Below are 20488 nucleotides of genomic sequence, written 5' to 3'. Positions count from 1 at the left end.
AGAAGCAATAAAGACTAGGTCTACTATTTTCCAAGTATGACCCAGAGATCCTTGAGTGCATCCTTTCAGAGCATCTGTGAGATCAAACTATCATTATAATCATACTAAGACGTTATTTACCTTTTACACTCCCCTTTCACTCACTACTGAACTACAGATTGCGCCAGAGGCTACATAAGTAAATATCGTAACAGATTGAATATAGACACTAACTTCAGAATCAGCAGTCTATTAAGCCTGACATTGAAAGTATTTGCAAAACTGTAAAACAAAACAAAACTTGATTCTCATTAAATTATTATTTTGAAAAATGCAATCATTTTTTCAAAAAATATTTGCATTGATATTTAAGGAGTTTAACATACTTATTTTAAATGAGTTGGTAAATTTTTTAAAGATTTTTTAATGTTTTATTTTATTTTTGAGAGAAAGAGAGAACACGAGTGGGGGAAGGGCAGAGAGAGGAGGAGACACAGAATCTGAAGCAGGCTCCAGGCTCTGAACTGTCAGCACAGAGCCTGACATGGGGCTTGAACGCACGAACTGCGAGATCATGACCTGAGCTGAAGTCAGATGCTTAATCAACTGAGCCACCCAAGTGCCCCATTGCTTTATATATTTTTAAACTATAGTTTTAGATGTACCCAAATTAAGTGTTGTTATGTTACTGTTGGATTCACACATTATCAGGATGAAATGTCCATTTTTGAATCTAGTAATACTTCTTGCTCTAAAGCGACTCTGTCCGGTAGTAATATAGCTACTGCTGCTCCATTTGTATGATATATCTTTTCTCATCCTTTTTCTTTTACCTGTTTTATATTCTTACAGCCTGCCTCTTATAAACAGCAGATAGCTGTTTTTTTGTTTGTTTGTTTGTTTCTTTTTTATCCAGTCTGACACTCTTTGCCTTTCCATTGTATTGTTTGGTCTGTTTACATAAACCAAGTCTCAACACATTTGAAAGAACTGAAAATATACAGCATATATTCTCTGACCACAGTGAAATTAAATTAGAAATCAATGAGAAAGATCACTGGAAAAGTCCACAAGTGTTTTAAAATTAATCAACATACTTTTCCTAAATAACCATGAGCCCCCCCCCCCAAAGATTGCAACAGAAATTAGAAAATCTTTTAAACTGAATGATAATGAAAATACCAGAACTTAGTAAATGCAGCAGCTAAAGCAGTGCTGAGCTGGAAATGTATAGCTCTAAATGCCTCCGTTGAAAAATATTAAAGGTTTAAAATCAATAACCTAATCTTCCACCTCAAGAAGCTAGAAAACTAAGGAGCACCCAACTGGCTTGGCCAGTGGACACACGACTCTTGACCTGGAGGTTGTGAGTTTGAGCCCCATGTTGGGTGTAGAGATTGCTTAAAAATAAAATCTTAAAAAAAGAAAAATCCCTAGGAAAATAAGAGCAAATTAAAAAAAAATTTTTTTTAAGTAGGCTTCACGCCCAGCATGGAACCAACACAACGCAAGGCCTGAACTCACACCCTGAGATCAAAACCTGGGCTGAGATCAACAGTCGGACACTTAACCAACTGAGCCACCCAGGCACCCCTAAAAAATGTTTCTAAAGTGCAAGACTTCTACACTGAAAACTACAAAACTTTGCTGAAAGAAATTTTAAAAGAACTAAATAGGTGACAAGATAAACAATGCTCATCGATTACAAGAATAATTTGGTTAAAATGTCAATTTTTCCCCATATTAATCTCTAGATTACATTTAAAACCAATAAAAATCCCAGCAAGGGCTTTTTTTAGGCAGGAGTAAGGGGTGGGGGAGTAGGGAGGACTGGTAGAATGACAAGCTAATTATGGAAATGCAAAGAACCTAGAATGGCCAAGGCCATCTTGAAGAACAAAGCTGGAGAACTTACTACCAATACTGAGACTTAGTAGAAGACAATGTGCTTTAAGGACAGACAGACTACAGAACAGAATTAAATATCTGAAAGAAAAAAAAAGAACCTTGACTTCCTACCTCATATACACAAAAACTAATTAGAAATAAACCACAAACCTAAATGTGAAAAGTAAAACAAGAACACTTCTGGAAGAAGATTCATAAAAATATCTTGGGGATCAGGAAAGATTTCTTAAATAGGCCACAAAAAGTACCAACCACTTAAAAAAAAAAAGATTGATTAAATTGACTTCATTAAAATTAAGACCTTCTGTTCATTAAAAGCAATATTAAGAGCAAAAAAGCAAGCTACAGGGTTGGAAAATACTTGTGTTATATATATAAAGGAAGATTTACATTTAGAGTATATAAAGAACTCTTATAAATCAACTAAGAAGTTAACACAATTTTTTAAAATGAAAAGAGATTCCCAAATAAAATGGTCAAAAAATTTATCAAAACATGTTTATTATTATTAGTCATTAGGAAAATGAATATTAAAATCACAATGAAATACCTCTAGATCCCAGAATGTGTGCAATTAAAAAGCCTAAAAATGGGGCGCCTGGGTGGCTCAGTCGGTTAAGCAGCCAACCAGCTCAGGTCATGATCTCCCAGTTGGTGGGTTCGAGCTCCGCATTGGGCTCCATGCTGACAGCTCAGAGCCTGGAGCCTGCTTTGGATTGTGTCTCCCTGTCTCTCTGTCCCTCCCCTGCTTGTGCTCTCTCTCTAAAATAAATAAACATTAAAAAAATTTTTTAAAAAGGAACAAAATAACTGTTATCACCTGTTATCCCCCAGTCTTTGAAAATCACAGTGACCACTTTTTTACAACTTTTCCACCATTATTGGAAAGACTACTGAGGTGACTCCTGAAGATGTTCTTTGAGCCATATTTCAAAGTCCTTGCACATGAAACATTCCAGCTGGAACTTTGGCCCTGCACTTTTCCTACCCCCCCACCCCAGGGTGTCCAGGAGATAGTATACTTCCCCTACCTGCTCCAACTCCTCCTCTGCGTATTTTTGGCGGCTCCGCTCATTCTCAGTACCCTCCCGCAGCTCCTTCAGCCGCTGGGCTTCCTGCTTGGCAAGGTTGATCTCATCACGCAGCTTCTTCTCCAGGTGTACCTTCTCCACCTCCACTGTGCGGTGCTCCTCTTGGGCCTTGTGCAGCCTGGGGAGCGATGCAGGGAGCTGGAGAAGGCCAGGCAAGGGGTGCCAGCCAACATGCCACAAATCACGGCATCAAAGAGGAAAATGAGGGCTCTGGCACTCAGAATATATTCTCCTTACTCTATTGACTGGCTCTGAGTTAGCTCAGGGCCAAAAGAAACCACAGTGGTTACCATATTTCTCATCATTTTGGTGCCAGTAATCATGCTAGGTTCCTGGGTATCCAAATCCTTCCTCTGAGGGATTTCACATACGATCCTACCAACTGCTAACTTATAGGGTATTCCCATGTGTCTTCCCTTCAGAAAATGACGTATTGTATCATCAGCCTAGGACAGGTATGGATTTAAGACTTAGAAAGGAGAAGTAATTGCAGATAGAACAGAGACTAGAATTCCAATCTATAGGACTCCACACCCCATAGTTATTCCCCGTATCCTCAGGTATCTGGAAGGTTCAATAAATGTAGAATTTGCTGCAAGCTAGCCCAAAGATCCAGAGAAGGCACGATGGCTGAGATACGACTGGGGTGGGGGTCCTGGAGATATTTAGGGAAGACGAGAAAGGAACCATTGAGAACCACCTCTTGGAGTCTTGAGTACTTGTTTCCAGAAGCGCAGAAAAATGAAATTCATACCAAAGGGTCTAGGGAGGGCTCCTGTTGCCCCCAGGCCAGAGTTTCCTTTCTAAGTATCTTCCATGGTGGGTAAGATCTCAAGGGCTCAGTTATAATGAAAATACACCTTTGTACCCACTCATACATTCCCTCTGTTCACTGACAAAAACTTCAAGCCATCCAACCCAGCCACCTTCCTTCCTCCCTCCCTTCCTCCACATATCTATGCTAACCCATTCATTTATTCATCCATTCATTCAACACGAATTTTCAAGTGTCTGCTGAATGCCAAGCTCTGTGTGAAGTCCTAGATGCATGGAGATGAATGAGAAACTGGTCCCTGCCACTGAGGAGCTCATGATCTAGTCCAATATAGACAAATAAACAGATAACTATACACAGTGTGATAAGTTCTAATAGAGAGAGACATACAAGGTGTTGGATGAGCCCAAAGGATGGAGTGACCAACTCTACCTGAAAGGAGTTGGGGAAGGTGACTAGACCCAAGAGAAAAAATAAGAGTTCTCTAATCCCTCTGGAAGAAGGGAAGGACTTGGCCACTGTTGGGTCTTCCTATCTGAGTAAGAAACACCAAGTCACAGGAGACCAGGGCAGGAGGGTAAAGGATGATGAAGAAGACAGTGATATATTGCTTAGACCTGAGGTACAGAAAGATAAAGCTACAGAACAGAAGGAGCCCTCAGAAAAAAGTACTGACCACTGAGTTAATTAAGTAGGTGAAACTGAAGAGGCAAAGACAGAACTCAGCCTCTAAAAACTGCCAAGTCACGTCCATTGGGCACCTTGGTTGCTCAGTCAGTTGAGCGTCCGACTTCAGCTCAGGTCATGATCTTGCCATTCATGAGTTCAAGCCCCACGTCGAGCTCTGTGCTGACAGCTCAGAGCCTGGAGCCTGCTTCAGATTCTGTCTCCCTCTCTCTCTGCCCCTCCCCTGCTTGTGCTCTGTCTCTCTGTCTCTCAAAAATAAAATTAAATTTTTAAAAAATTTTTAATAAAAATAAAAACTGCCAAGTCAAGCCATCTGTCAATGGCTGAAGCCTCAAGAGATGTGGTGGGACAAGCAGGAAGGGATAGGAAAAAAAAAGGGGGGGGGGGACCTAGGCTGCAAGCTTCCTGCTGACAAAATGCAGTCCACTTTGTCCCTGGAGAGAAAGGCAGTTGAGCCTCCTCAAGATACACACCAGGTGGCGCTACAGGCAAGGCTAAAAACAAATCAGAGGCGCCATTTCCTGCCCCCATCAGCTTCCCTTGTTGAATGCCCTCCTTTATTGTATTCTTTCATGGCCCAACTGCCTGAAATTACACCATTGGGGATTCAGTTCTTCACTGAATATAATCCTCTCTGAAAGCAGCCTCTTCAGAAAAGCCTATGATCTGTCTGCATTGTCGAGATAATAGGGAACTCTTTTAAAGTAGAATCAAAACGGAACCACTTTATAGTCCTAACAGGATCTAGCAGAGATGAAGATCAATAAATACTACTGGGTGCAGACTTGAGCAGATACATGCACAGTCAAGCCTCACCCCACCTCATCTCCTCCACAGAAGACTGAGCATCTTGAAGGGCAGCAGTCAGTTAGCGTTACAAGTAAGAAAAATCGGAAGCCTGACCGCAAGCCCCGGCTCTAAGCAGTTGTGTGACTATGGACAAGTCTGTTCCCTGTACCAGGCTTGTTTCTTCAATTCTAAATGGGAATCAAAATCCCTGCCTCGAAGAATTTTCTTGAAACCCAGTGAAATCCTACCTGGAATGCACATGTAGCATTACATTTATTCACCCAAAGTATCAGGAACTCTGGAAAAAAAAAAAAAAAAAAGCTCTCTGGTGGCTGGCAGTGCAGGCCTGTGAAAGGAAGGAAGGACAAGGTGGCATGTGGGCTCTGGACACTCTCAGAGAATATGTGTGTGCATGTGTGTCAGGCTGTCTCTGGGAGTGTGCATGCATTTGTTTCTCTACAGGCCACAGTGGTCATTAAGCTCTGGAGGCCTTGGGGAGCAGGGAGCGCTGGGAGCTTAGTTTTATCCCCAAACTTGGAATGTCTCCTGCCTAGATTCTTTGGCTTTGGAATGAAAACAGTACATGCTTTTCAGACAAATGAAGAATGGGGGCTGTCCAGATAGCAGCATTTAGCCCCCAGTTAGCAAAGGGCCCAGGAACAAGGGGCCCAGAGAAGTAGCTCAGAGATAGAGTTTCACTTGCCCCCAAGAAATCCAGCAAGTGGAAATAAATGCAACAGGGCCACCTTTCCTGAGGCAGCACCCCATGGGTGTCAAAATTCCTGGCTCATACTTACTGATATGTGACCCTAAGCAAAGTACTCACCCTCTGTGAGCCCTCATTTCTTCAACTTCTAAAATAGTAATAGTACCTACCTAACGTGGTTGTGGTGATTTAAAAAAAATAATGCATTTAAGCAGTTAACAATACCTAGCTCATAAGAAATCCTTTGCCCACCCTCCAAAGAAAATAGTATCTATCATTAAAAAGTAACAGAAAAGAGCCAGATGTCATTTCTTTTTACATGCATTCCTAAAAAGACTTCTTAATGGGAATCCCTAGGCTGCCAAAATAATTTTCTAAAAAAGAGTCCTGAAGTAGGTCCCTCCTATTCTCAAAAACAAAACAAAGCAAAACAACAACAACAACAACAACAACAAATACCTGCATTGACTCTCCACTGCCTTTTACATCTTTCTAAAACTGCTCCATGTGAGTCTTAAGGTGCCAGGGTTCTGGCCTCACTCTATGTACATTCAACCCGAACTCCCAGGACCTCCCTACCATCTTTCAAGAACTAAAGGTATCAGGAAGATAGATTTGGGAGATTTCTCCAGCAAACAATGAAGAACAGGTAATTATGTCTATTTTTACGGGAAGGATAACAGTCCAGAGGCAGGAAGAAGGATACACTGGATAAGCCATCCACCCAGGGAAGCTCTAGATCTCTGACGGCTACACATTTCTCCCTCTGAGACTCAGAGGGAGGAAAGACAGAAATAAGCCTCTGCCCTGGGGAGGAATGTTTGCCTGTGCAACTGCAGTGTCAGGAACCTATGTTCCCAGAGCAGTTTGGGGAAGTATGGCACAGCCTAGGAGGCGACGCCAGCATGATCTTGGGGGCGAGATGGCCCACAACCTGGGTAGAAACAGGAGGCTCCCAAGAGCTGGCAGCCTCGGGACTGTGGGGAAGGGGCAGGGCCTTACCTTTCCTGAAGGTCATGCAGACTCTGCTCAGCTCTGTGTAACCCCTCCAGATCCTTCATCATCTTCTTCATATGCTCCTTTGAGTAACGGTTTTGGATGTAGGCAAACCAGCAGCCACCCACACCAATAACGATAGACACCACCAGCATGAAGTCCTTGAGGTGATTATGGCGGGTCACTGCCAGAGAGAAGGCCATGGTGAGACAGGATGTCCACTGCACACCTAGCTTTGCAACTCCACGCATCCCCTCCTGCATGAAGCCCTCCCACTGCAGAAGAATTTGTTTCTCTTCTTAGACACACACTTGCCACACACTAGTATAGTGAGCTCTCTGCCTACTCGGAAAAGGTGAGAGGCCTGAGAGCCATGCAGGAAGCTTCTTAAATCATACTTCCCTACTATGCGGTGAACAGGAGACAACTAGTGCCTTCTCAGAGCATCCCAGCTACCCCTTGACTGCGATGAGCACATGTGCCCACACGCAGTGGCTTCTGTGCTATGGGATCAGCAACACTAGAGTACAGAGAAGGGGACAGCTGGTAAAAGTATAAAGCAACATCACTAGAGCTTGAGGCCTGGCTGTGGGACTGATGTTCCTGCAGGAGCCAGGTCTCCTGGACAACCAGGCTATTCCAGGTACAAGATAGAGCCCAGATCAGGTAAAGGTCTGCAAGTCTGACCTATAGAGGGCCTTCCTAGGCTGTGACTCAATCCAGAGACCAAGTACAACAGAGTAACATCAAGAGATTGGCATATACAGGACATTGCCCATGCCAGGGACCCAGGGACAGATCTACCTCCAGAGAATGGCTGGTGGCAATTTGGCAAAGTGCCAGTGTAGTGGCTGGGGTTCAAAGCAATGCTCAGTCTCTAGAGCAAAACTGAAAAGCTTGAACAAGGAACAACACCAGAAGGTAAGTACAAAAGACATGTCCTCAGAAGTGAGCCAACCCGAAGAGGGCTACTCCTGGAGCCTGCCGTTGTTCCCAGTCCACCAGGTCTGGGCTCTGAGCCACAGCACAGGAAGCCTGAACAGACACCATAAGGAGAACAGGGTTGCTATGGGGCCTCTGCCTGGGCTGGACTCAACTCAGGAGACAGTAGCAGTGGGCTCAGAGGAGCCCCAGCCATGGGGGGTCAGGGAAGGAAGAAGAGAGGGAATGCCTTCATGTGCACAGCAGGTCACCCTCAGTTTGAGGAGGGGGCAGTAGGGTCAACAGGACCCCAGTGCCTGGTAAGGATGAGGGGCTGACGGGAAACCAAAAGGACCCTGGTGGAGCCACCAAGTTGAAGCAGGGTCTAGACAACAGGAAAAGATACATTTAGCTGGAAACTGTGTGAAGCTGAGGCCCAGATTGACAGGGTTATAATCATAGTTCCTGACTGAAAGCTGAGCAGCAGGACATGGGGACAGTGTGGGATCAAAGACAGATTAGCACATTCTATTTCCATCCAAGGGAGGAGAGTTACGAGGTCCACGGTAGCACCCATGTCCTTTACATGTTTAGGCCAGACTCTCATAAAGAAAACTGAGGGTCCCTTGGTAGCCATCCTCTGCCTCCAGGCAGCCTTCCAACCATATGCAAGTCCTCCCTCTCCTGTCCTTTGGGTCCCAAGAGATATCTCTGCAGCACGGTGAGCTGCCTTTCTTTCTGGAACACACCTACCTCCTACATAGCCTCTTCCAGAGGCCGGGATACTCTCTGTCTCCCCTGTTTGTTACAGACTTTTAATCTTGGCTTCTCAAGGTTTACCAACTCCAACACCCCTTTTACATTCTTACTAAAAGTCAGAGGCACTCCTGTTCAAACAAGACTCTGAAACACCAGCCCCCTATTGCCTCCAACACTTCAAAGTTCTCAAGATGGGCATGCAGATTGGGTACCTAACTATATTCTGCTCAGTCCCTGTCCCACTTTGTCCAGATTGATGTGGAACAAGAGTCTATTATTTTTTTCCAGCTTCATACTTTCATCCAACTCATGAATACAACTACTGAATGACCGGGGCCAAGGGTAGGATAGTCATCCTTTCCTCTAAGGCAACACTGTTCCACCTACCACTACCCTTTGGATCTCTTCAACCAGCTTTAACTCCACTTAAATATATAAGCATCCATACACACCTCTGTCAAGTGCATAGTTAGAGCTCAGAGACACTGCCTGCCCCATCCCATGAGCTACCACCTTGTCAAGAGGAAAATGAGTCTAATCTGGCTGACTCACTTTGTGGACCCTAGTGATCATCGCTTGTCTGTATACCAGTGTCCAATACAGCAATGACCAGCTCACACACGGATTCAGTAAATATTTGTGGAACTGACCCTATACTGGTAATTCTCAAGTATGATATCTCCCTCCTTAAACCACATAGGCGAGGAAGGGAAAGAGGAGATACATAACACATCAGGCATTTATATACACCATCTTGAATTCTCACAGCCACCCTAGAAGGCAGGGTATTTGTGTTTCCACTCTGTAGACCAGAGAATTGAGTCTCCACAGGAGCACTGACTTGCTGGAGTTCATCAAAAGTGACAGGGCTGGGATTCAGATCCAGACTTGCTTGACCACGTGGTCTTTCTGCTACACCCCACTTTCTCATTACAACTTTCCTACTTGTGCAGCAGGTATTGTCTCTGCTTTGTTACATCCAAACATTGCTCACCATGGAGATGATTCCCTGACCTAGGCAGAGTGTGGCTGTAAGAGTTCCAAAACCTGAGTTTTTGTCCCAAACAACATTTTGGGAGCTGATGATGGCTCATAGGCCATCCAGACAGTGAATACCGAAAGGCCAAATAGCCAGGTCTTTAAGATTAAACATAAGGCCTCGGGGCGCCTGGGTGGCTTAGTCGGTTAAGCGTCCGACTTTCGCTTAGGTCATGATTTCGCGGTTCGTGGGTTCGAGCCCCGCATCGGGCTCTGTGCTGACTGCCAGCTCAGAGCCTGGAGCCTGTTTCAGTCTGTGACTCCCTCTCTCTCTGACCCTCCCCTGCTCACGCTGTCTCTCTCTCTCTCTCTCCTAGAAATAAATAAAACATTAAAAAAAAACACTTTAAAAAGATTAAACATAAGGCCTCATGTGGAATCCTTGTGCCATCAAAAGTAGCACCTTGCACAGAATATTAAGAAGTCTGGGTTCTATGCTTGCCTCCGCTTTACCTGGATCTCAGCTTCCTCAACTCTAAAATGCATTGTCACTGAACTGCTCAAGAGATCAAGTGCATATTTATGAATGAAAGTGCTTTGAGGTGTTCTGGAAATCTTCAGCTGGACGTATCCGTTAGGTAATTAAGAATGTGCATGTGGAGTTTAAATAAGAGGTAGTAGCTGGAGAAGAAGATGTGAAAATTATCAGGCCCCTTCAGTGTAGCCCTGGGCAGAATCCCATAGTCCAAAGTGAATCTGTGATGTTAATTTTATGTGTCAACTTGACTGAGCTAAGGGATGCTGAGAGAACTTTCTTGCCTTGATAAGAGATTAGTATTTCAATCGGTAGACTGAGAAAAGGAGACCATCTTCACTAATGTGAGTGCATGTCATTCAATCATCCTCAGGCCTGAGAGCCTGAATAGAACCAAAAGGTGGAGGAAGGATGCATGTGCCCTCTCAGCATGAGCTGAGACATTTATCTTCTTCTGCCCTCTTACAGCAGCACACCTGATTGTTGGGTCTTCAGACTCAGGCTTGGACATACAGGATCAGCCCCCTAATTCTCTAGCCTTTGGACTCAGACTTAAACCATCAAGTTCTCTGACCTTCAAACTCAGACTAAGTCAAACCACCGGCTTTCCTGGTTCTCTGGGGGCAGATGGCATATCACAGGACTTTTTGGCCTCCATAATCATGTAAGCCAATTCCTATAATAAATCTCCCCTTTATCTCTATCTCTATCTCTATCTAGCTATCCATATTATGTTTCTCTGGAGAATCCTAATACAGAATCTATAAACTGTTGTGCCAGAAAAAGAGGTGAAATGAAGAGTCTCGTCTGTGCTTTACTAATGATGTACTTGCCCCCATCACCATTCCATTCCCATTTTTCATGTCCTACCACATTTCCAGCCTACCACCGCAGCCCTCCATGGATATTTCCAATCCTTCTCCTCTGACTAGGATTCCCCAACCAACCTACTCTTTGTACAGGTAAACTTGGATTAACTCCTGCCATCTCAGGGACTGCCTTGCGTGGTTTTAAACTTTCATGTTGGTCACCTTTTGATAGTCTGTGAGTTCCTCAGGGCCAGGGCACAAGACTTATTTCTCTCTATAGCCCCATACTTGGCACAGAGCCAGACTAGCACAGGTACTCAGCACAGGTGGAAAGGAAAGACAAAGGGAAGAAGGAAAGTGGTTTTCCCAGGGAAGATATTATAATAGAAAGTGCATGTGAAAGGACACGGAGAGCATGGCTGACCATCCTGCACAGTTCCTGCACAAGCTCAGCTCTCAGAACCTACTCCATGCCCAGCAAGCACTGCTAGGGCGGACAGACCATGGAGCTTTCATTGAGAGCAGGTGTGGCTGGCTAGGTGGACAGAGCTAACCCAGGGAAACTGGCTAGGACCTGGGGAGCCAGAGAGTGGCAGAGTTCCCAGCCAAGTGCTACAAATAGATTTTAGCAAAATGAGGTCAACTGTTAATACAATCAGGCCCAAGGCAAGGGAGGAGGGTATAAACAAATGAGATGCTGACTTATTAACAGAGTCAGGAGTAATGGTGAAAATTTTTATGGTACAGTTAGCATTGAGAAAGTGAGCCTCTAATCATTACCATTTTCAAGAACCCCCTCTTCCAATCTATTCTCACCACCTTCTCTAGTGCCCACAATACTCTGTCCCTGGCAGATACACCTATTCATTGCTTACTGCCAGAAATTTCTTTTGTTATTGACACAGCCTTCTGTGCTGAGGTATCTGGTTAACCTATAATTACTATTCCTGGACCTTCTTGCTTTCTGGTTTTAACCCAAGAAGTGCTTTAGTCAACTCACATATCCACAGAAGACATTCCACAGTGTTCTCCCCATAGCCAAGCTGAGCCAGACTCTCCTCCCATCTCCCCTTCTGCTTCCAAGGGACCTCTCCCCTTTATCTGAGCCAGTGATGAAAGAAGACAAGATGTAAGCTTGCCTTCCTCTCCGCAACCCACCCCCCAACCCCAACAACTACTCTGTAGGCCTCTCTCTGCACACTTCTCAATACCCCTGCTAAAAGTTCAGAGGGTACACTAACCCCTAGCCCAGGAGGTACACACTAAAAACAGTAGCTACATTTATTTAGGGGAAAGTTGGATATAGGGAGCCTTAGGAATGTGCCCAAGGTCACAAAGTTACTGAACACTAGAGCCAGTCTGCTTCATTTCAGATTGGAATTCTTCATAGTTTATCTTGCTTCCTCTACCAGAAGCAGAGGATGGGACAATATAGTAAAAAGAACACTGAAATATAAGTTACTGGGTCTGAGTCATGGCTCTGCCATTTAAAAGTTGAATGATCTCTAAAAACTCATCTTATCTCCCGAGTCTCCATTTCTCTGAGAAATTACCTGCAGAGCAGGAACGCCCCCCGCCCCCCCCGCCCCCCCCCCAGTGAATGATCTGCTGCCAGAGTGAGACATCAGCATAGGTCTCCACAGCAAGCTGCCTTGAGACTTGGTGTGTCATTGCACCACTAACACCTGATCATGGCTTTGTTAGGAGAGCCCGGATAGACCTGCAAGCCTAGAACCAACTCTGCAGGTCAGAGTGACTGTAAAAGGCCATGTCTCCTCTGCAGCCATGGTGGGAATGCTGAGATGTCTTCTACTGTCAGAAAATGGCTCCTGAGTAGCTCTGTGCTGAGCCGGTTTGGTCCTTCTTCCCCATTCCCAAGCTCTTGAGGCTGCTTGGATGGATGGACCCTGATCAGTCAGCAGACCTTCCTGACTGTTGTACCAAAAATGTTTCATTTGAGGCTTCTCAAGCTTCAGACTGATGGCAGGATTTTCACTGAGGCTGGGTAAGGCAGCCATGGCTTGCAGCTGTACTTGGCCCAGGCTCTCCAGGGTGTTCATCACCTAAGAACCACAGCCTTAAGAACCCATCCTCTGTACAGAACCAGGTCAGCACTCTAAGTCCTGTGTGGGTGTTAGACAGGGAACAGTGCTCAAGTAGGGATTTTAGCCCATGCTCAGATGGGAACACAGAGCTAGAGGGATACAGACCAAGGGATTCTTTGCAGGTATCCCCCCCTCACCCCACCCAACACAGCCTCACTCTTATAGACACCTCCTGGCAAAGAGCTTCCTAGTATTTTCCTCAGATTCCATCTGGAAATTTTCAAAAATTTTCTTTAACAAGCTGTTGGTAGGAAAGTATAAAAACAGTATTTGCCACCAGGACAGCTTCTGGATTCCAAAACCTTAGCTCCCAGGAGTACACCCAGCTCTATCAGAGTCCTGGAATGAGGGAGCCAGTAGGAGCCTTGACCAAGCCCATTTTACAAATAAGGAAACCAAAATCAAGGCAGGAGAATTGAATTGCCAAAGGTCACTTGATAAGGCAAGGGCCAAGCACAGATTCCTAAAAGTACAGGAAACAGAGAGCAGCAGGGAGGAGCAGACTTCCTGTCTTTTATCCTTTTACCAAGACCCTTACCAATCAAAAGGTTTCCTCTCATAAACCATGAAGTGTTCACCTGAAAGGAATCAAGGATCCTTCAGCTCATTTTTTTTCATAATACAAATCAGAAAACATGCCCTGAGAAAAGTGACCCATACAAGGTCACACAATGAGTAGAAATTTGGAAAAGAGACCAAGGTACTTTACCCTCTTAAATTTTATAAGTTCTCTACATGGAAATCCAGGAGTTACAAAAAAATCAAGCTGTGTAGGGGCGCCTGGGTGGCTTAGTCGGTTAAGCGTCCGACTTTCGCTTAGGTCATGATCTCGCGGTTCGTGGGTTCGAGCCCTGCGTCGGGCTCTGTGCTGACTGCCAGCTCAGAGCCTGGAGCCTGTTTCAGAGTCTGTGACTCCCTCTCTCTCTGACCCTCCCCTGCTCACGCTGTCTCTCTCTCTCTCTCCTAGAAATAAATAAAACATTTAAAAAAAATTTTTTTTAAATCAAGCTGTGTATGTATTATTGTTGTTGTTGCTGTTGTTGAGCTATAAATCACATACCCTAAAATTTACTCTTTTAAAATGTACAGTTCAGTGGTTCTATCATATTTACAAGGTTAATGATGGTTAATTTACCATCAGCACAATTAACTTTAGAACATTATTATTACCCAAAAAGAAATCCTATACCCATTAGTAGTCACTACACATTCCCCCTTCACCCAGTCTCTGCCAGCCACCAATCTGCTTTCTGTCTCTATGGATGCAACTATTCTGGATACTTCATATGAATAGAATCATATAATATGTAACCCTTTATGTCTAGCAGCTTTCACTTAGGGTGATTTCCAGGTTCATCCACGTTGTAGCATGTGTTACAAGTTCATTCCTTTTTGTGGCTGGATAATATTCCATTGTATTTATATACTACCATTTATCCATTTGTTCACTGATGGACATTTGGGTTGTTTGCACCTTTTAACTATTGTGAACAGCGCTGCTATGAATATGTGTACCTGTACTTTGGTTACATTTCTAGGCCTGTAATAGCTGGGCTATAGGATAACTCTAGGTTAGGGGTTGATGGGGAGGGAGAGATAAACAGGTGGAACACATAGGATCTTTAGGGCAGTGAAACTATTCTATACGATACATATATGCATGTCATTATATATTTGTCCAAACCCATAGACTGTGTGACACCAACAGTCAACTTCAGTGTAAACTATGGACTCTGAGTGATAATGTTGTGCCAGCGCAGGGTCATCAATCGTTACAGATGCACCACTCTGGTGGAGGATGCTAACCTTGGGGGAGGCTGTGCATGTGTGCGGGCAGGGTGTATGGGAAATCTGTGTACTTTCACTCAATTTTTTAATTTATTTTTAAAAAAAAATTTTAACATTTATTTATTTTTGAGAGACAGAGAGAGAGCACAAGCAGGGGAGGAGCAGAGAGAGAGGGATACACAGAATCTGAAGCAGGCTCCAGGCTCTGAGCTATCACCACAGAGCCCAATGTGGGGCTCCAACTCACCAACTGTGAGATCATGACCTGAGCCAAAGTGGGACGCTTAACCAACCGAGCCATCCAGGCGCCCCAAGCTTCACTCAATTTTGGTGCAAATGTAGAACTACACTAAAAAATAAAGTTTATTAAAAATTTCAAAAATAAGTACAGATGACAGATCAGCTTGGGCACTTGGCGAGCCAAATGCACAAATCGGAAAATGTTATAGTCTCTGACCCTGCCTGCCAGCTGCTTCTCTGGACTGGTTCTTAGCCCTATAGCATTCTGCCACTGGCATTCTGAACTAAAGCCAACAGCTCCCGATGGGCAGAGTGGGTCCTAAGAGCATGCTAGGTCAAGACTAATTTTCTAAGAAATCTTACCACTTTTGCTCCCCAAGAGTTCACGTGAAGTAAGAGAAAGGACGGAAGGGCTGGCTATCCCCACCTTGCAGATCTTCAGGGGCTGGACTGCCTAATTCTCTTGAGTAACCCCTGGCTGACAAGCCTACCATTTCTTAGGCCTGTCTCTATGATTCCATGGAAGCCCACTTAGTCCTCTTTGATTGTCCAAGGACATAAGATGCTCAGCAATCAATTCATATGCTCTGCATGTCCACAGTGAAAGCAGGGAACAGCTAAATGGCATTCAGACCCCATGGTTTACTTGTTATACCTGAGCATACCTTTTGTATCTTAGCCTTTGTATTCTTGCTCTGGTTGTTTCCTCTGCCTAGAATGCCCTCTCCTGCCACCTGCATGGAATTACACCCTACCCATCCTTACAGGCAGAGGTCACATGCCACCTCTTCTATCAGATGCCTTCTCTATCCCTCCTCTGGACCTCCGAAGCATGGTGTACCTCTCTGGAACTTTCATTTTAATTTTATCCCTTTATGGAAGGATATGATTCATCCAGGTCTTCCTACAGGGTCCAGCACAGCACACACAAAGTAGGTATTTTCTTAATGTATCTAATGAATGGACCTTCACATCTGACTGGATTGAAATATAAGACTATTTCATATCATATTTTCATTTCTCATTGGGAAAAGTGGAGGCACTGCCTTGGAGGTGTACCTAGGAGACCCAGGACCTCAGCCTTGTGCCACCCCCCCACCCCCCACCCATGGCCTCGGGTTCCATGGCACATCAGCAGCCCTTTTCTCCCCAGGACTCACAGAGAGGAGGCCCAAACAGCACTGTGTCCAGGGCCTTCAGCTGCAGCTTCTGCCGATGGCTCCGGTCTGTCATCTTCAGCACAGTCCCTGTCATTGTGGTGTTGGTCACAGCAAGCCTGTAGAGGCACAGAGGAAGGGCTCAGCTTCCTGCCAGTAAAACCAGGAGGGATACTGGTAGGATTACCCACTTCCTCCAGGAACACTTCCATGACTTCTAGCTCTTGGTGATTGCTCCCCTTTGTGCTCTAGAACACAGAGTCCATACCAGTGGATCCACTGGATCTCAACAGGGAGTAAGGAGGGACACATAACATTTACCAAGAATATGTTCACCCTTCTCTCCATGTCCACCATCTCCTGAGAACCTTGCTCTCTGAGGACTATCTATCTGTGAGCATGCCCACACCCAACTGTGAGTTTTCTGTTGTGTTTCTACCTCAAGGGAGTATCGACTATGCACCTATCCCCACACTCTCACCATCTGCAAATGCATTCTCCTGCCCAACCTGGGTCAAAACATCATGCCGCATGACCCAGTGATTCTGAGGACTTCTAATCCTAACCCACTGCCATTAAGTATAAATCTTCTGATGAGAAACAATGTATTAGTCTTATTAGCTTGCATTTGAGTCACTGTCATTTACTCCCAGTCAGATTATTGTAATTTTTTATGACCTTCAACATACTGTTAATGATAACTCTAATAAGAGAGGGCCTGTAAATGAGAAAATGACCCAGAAACAAACTGGACTTTGTTTCTCTTCTGCTAGAACACAGTGGCTGTAGGAGGAGACAGGTATAAGATATGAGAGGTTATAAATCCAGTGGTCTGAGTCCCACACATGAGCCTTTACCTCTGTCGTATTCCACAAAGTTAGTGCTCTTTTCTGATGTATAGCTTTGTTTCCCCAGGTAGAAAAGACACTTCTATCATCAGTGTGTGATTTATACTCCTGCCTGGGCACACAGGGGGAGTTACTTCCTTCCCCAGCCCTGGGAAGCAATCAAGCTCCCCTACAAGAGAAGCAGTGAGACACTGTGATGGGGGCTGAAGGAGTCAGGAGATCTAGCTTCTGGTCCCAGCTGAGTCAGCAACTCACTTGTCTGATCATAAACTGCTTGGTCTCTCCTCCTGGGCCCCTTCTGTGTAAATGTCTGTGAAATCAGATGCTTCCTACAGGCCCGGGAGTTCTGGAAGTTCCTCCTTAGAGCATTTCTACCCAGTGCACTTGCCTTTGTCTAACTGATCAAATAAGCGTCATCTTTTCTGCAGTCTATTTGTCAACTGAACTGACCAATGAGACAACCTAGAAGGAGCTAACATTTACTAAGCAGCTACTGTGTAGCTCGTCCTATTCTGACACTTTACATACAATGCCTTATTCAGTCTTCTGACACAGTTCCAATATTAGCTCCACTTCACTGCTCCACTGACTCGTCTCAGAGTTGAGCAATTGGCCCAAAGTCACGTATATAGCAAGTAAGTGGCAAAGGCAGGAAATGAGTTCAGATCCTCCAGATTCTTCCCATTATACCAGGCTGCCTGGTGGTGTGCCTACAACCACTGCCACTCCACCCCATGTTCTATGCACCGCAGGCTCCAGGCTTCCTGCTGTCACTAAGGTGCCACAGCTTGGCTTCCTCCCCCCGCCCCACCGGGCCTGCTGGATCTGGTCCTGGATCTACTCCTAGCTACAGGAAGGCGCTGGGAGCCCATGACCTGGGAACTGACTTCTCATCCTATGTTTTTGCTTTAATTGAACCGTAGCTATTCTTCAGGATGGAATGGGCCAGGGTGATACCAGATCCACAAGGCAATACTGCAATTTCTGTGGGTAAGGGGAAAGAAACCTAGATCCTGGAGCCTCATGGTCAATCATCTATTTAATTGTCTCTTTCATTAAACATGGAATTCCTCAAGGCAGATGGGGTCTGATGAATTTTTTGTTCTCCGGGTCCTGGAGAGAACCAAGCACAAGATAGATAATTGGTAAAGCTTCATGAAAAGACCTGGGTTCAAATCCCAGCTCTGCCACTTACCGGCTTGGATAAATCATAAAATATTTGAAATTCAGTTTGTTCACCCCAAAGCCAGGGTAGTAATTCCTTCCTCCCAGAATTGTGAGACCCGACTGAAATAACAGGCAGGAAAGTATTCTATAAGGGGCTGTACAAACAGTAAGATCATGACTCTCCCCAGGGTAGGGAGAAGCTGTGAAGAGGAGGCTGCAGGCAGCAGGGGCGGGGGAAGCCGACTCAACTGGGCCTGGACAGCAGTGCCTGGTAGCTCTGCAGCTGCAGGCTGCAAAGTGTGGGCACTCCAGCAGCTTCACCTCCCTGCTTCCCCTCTGCTGAAGCTCATAACCAGATGCACCTACGTAATAGGATGACAGATTATACACAATCAGCACTTACCAGACAATAAGCCTTTGGAGGGCAAGGGCAGGCTGTTGTCAGGATTATCCCCAGAACCCAGCACAAGTGCTTGGCATGGAGCAGATACCCAGGAAATATTTGTTGAATGAATAAGTAAATGGATCAATGGCTGCATGACACGTGGTACTAGTCTGACATAACAAGAAGTCCATGCAGTACTCCATCCCCTCTCCTCCCCCTGTAGACCCTGGCCTACTGCACCTGTGAAGCAGGCAGAGTTAGGGTACCACAGCTATTGGAAGAGTCATTTCGGAGAGGAGGCTGGGGCCAGTGGGAGTCAGCCCCACCTCACACCACTTCTTTAGAGTAGATACACTGTATATGGATAACTCAGGGGAGGCTAACAAAGCCCCAGACGCTTCTGGGCAATAAAAGAGGCAGCTGCTGGAAGTACAGCAAGAGAAAAAAGAAACACCACAGGCTTTGATGTCTACCCAGATCTAGGTTCAAATCAGTTTTGCCTCTAGCCACATGACCTTGGAAAATTTACTTAGTCAGTTTCATCATCAATATACAATAATACCTACCCTACAGGATTAATGGAAGAATTAAATGACATGTTGTATATACAGTGTTAAACAGGAGTGCCTACCATGTACTAAGCATTCCATAAACAACAGCTATTAGTACTACTCCCAGGATCAACAGCAATGTTAAATAAGAGAACGGATGCCAAGTGTCCATCACGCTTTGAAGCAAGTGCACAACGGATGCGAGAAGAAGAGAGGTCTAGAGATTCTGCCCTGAACAGAGTGGAGCCTCACTTAACTGGCCAGAGAAACCTGAAGGTGGGCCGACCCCACTCTATTCCCTACACTGTCAAGTGAGAGAATCCAGTCTCCTCCTGACCTTGGCATGGCATGGCCACTGAGCTGCAGCTTCCGGAAGGTCTCCTCATACTGAGGCAGCTCCACGTACGTGATCAACCACTGCACCACCTCATCCACGGTCCAGTTGTACACTGTGGGAAGAGACAACAAGTGAAGTTTTGACTCCAGAATGCAAGCACCACTTGAACTTACCATCGGTCACCTTGGCATTCTCATTGGCCGCATTTTAAGTGTTTAACATCTCCCTCTCCCACAAATCCTCAGTATAAAAGGGGTATATACTATGCCTTTTGTTTGACCCACAGGGGATGGACTTGCTCTTGCACTGTACCGGTGTTTGGGTGAAATAACCCTGAACTATAAAATAATAATGATAATACTACTAACAAATGCCATCCTTTACATGGTACTTACTATATGACAGGTACTCCTCTAGGGACCTCATATGTAGTAACTCACTGATCTTCACAACAACCATGTGAAAGATAGGTCCCATTTCATTCCTGTTTTATGGATGGAGAAAATGAGGCACTAAAAGGTTATATAACTTTCCAAAAGTTGCCCAGCTAGGAATTGGCAAAGCAAATATCTGGACTCAAGCAGTCTGGTTCTGTAACCTTGCTCTAAGCCATTATGGACTCTCATGCTCTTGCTCTCTCTCTCAGATAGACAGACAGACAGGTAGATGAATGACATACAGGATATGTGCATCAGATGGCACCCAGTAATATAAGCATACTGAACTTAAAAAAGCCTGAGAGCAACTGAGTTACAGCAAAAAGATACCATTTTACTGGATTTGAAGTTTGCTTATATTTAATGTATAAATCTGGTTTTGTTTATATTTGTATACAAATCTTATATAGCAACTTAAACCTCATTTTGTGTTTGTACACATTTAAATAATAATTTGAGTAATCATTATTATAATAAAAACAGTTTAAGTCAGCATTGTAGGTCCAAGATAAATTATTTCCCTTAAAAGGAATTTGTACA

General features: G+C 44.7%; 1 protein-coding gene across 3 annotated transcripts in view; it reads right to left on the bottom strand.

Annotated features, from left to right (window-relative positions):
* STIM1 (stromal interaction molecule 1) overlaps positions 1-20488 on the bottom strand; it is a 187518-nt gene that overhangs the window by 12721 nt on the left and 154309 nt on the right. For all 3 annotated transcript variants that reach the window (XM_039252033.1, XM_039252034.1, XM_039252035.1), the window contains 4 exons: positions 19512-19623; positions 16227-16342; positions 6938-7115; positions 2919-3096 (listed from right to left, as the gene is read on the bottom strand). In XM_039252033.1, coding sequence (XP_039107964.1) covers positions 2919-3096; positions 6938-7115; positions 16227-16342; positions 19512-19623 — 584 coding nt within the window. The remainder of the gene's footprint in view (positions 1-2918; positions 3097-6937; positions 7116-16226; positions 16343-19511; positions 19624-20488) is intronic.

This window comes from Hyaena hyaena, unplaced genomic scaffold (assembly GCF_003009895.1).
Source record: "Hyaena hyaena isolate Hyena2069 unplaced genomic scaffold, ASM300989v1 scaffold_406, whole genome shotgun sequence".
Lineage (NCBI taxonomy): Eukaryota > Metazoa > Chordata > Mammalia > Carnivora > Hyaenidae > Hyaena > Hyaena hyaena.
Note: the sequence above shows the minus strand (reverse complement) of the source record. Positions and strands in the feature narration are given on the sequence as shown.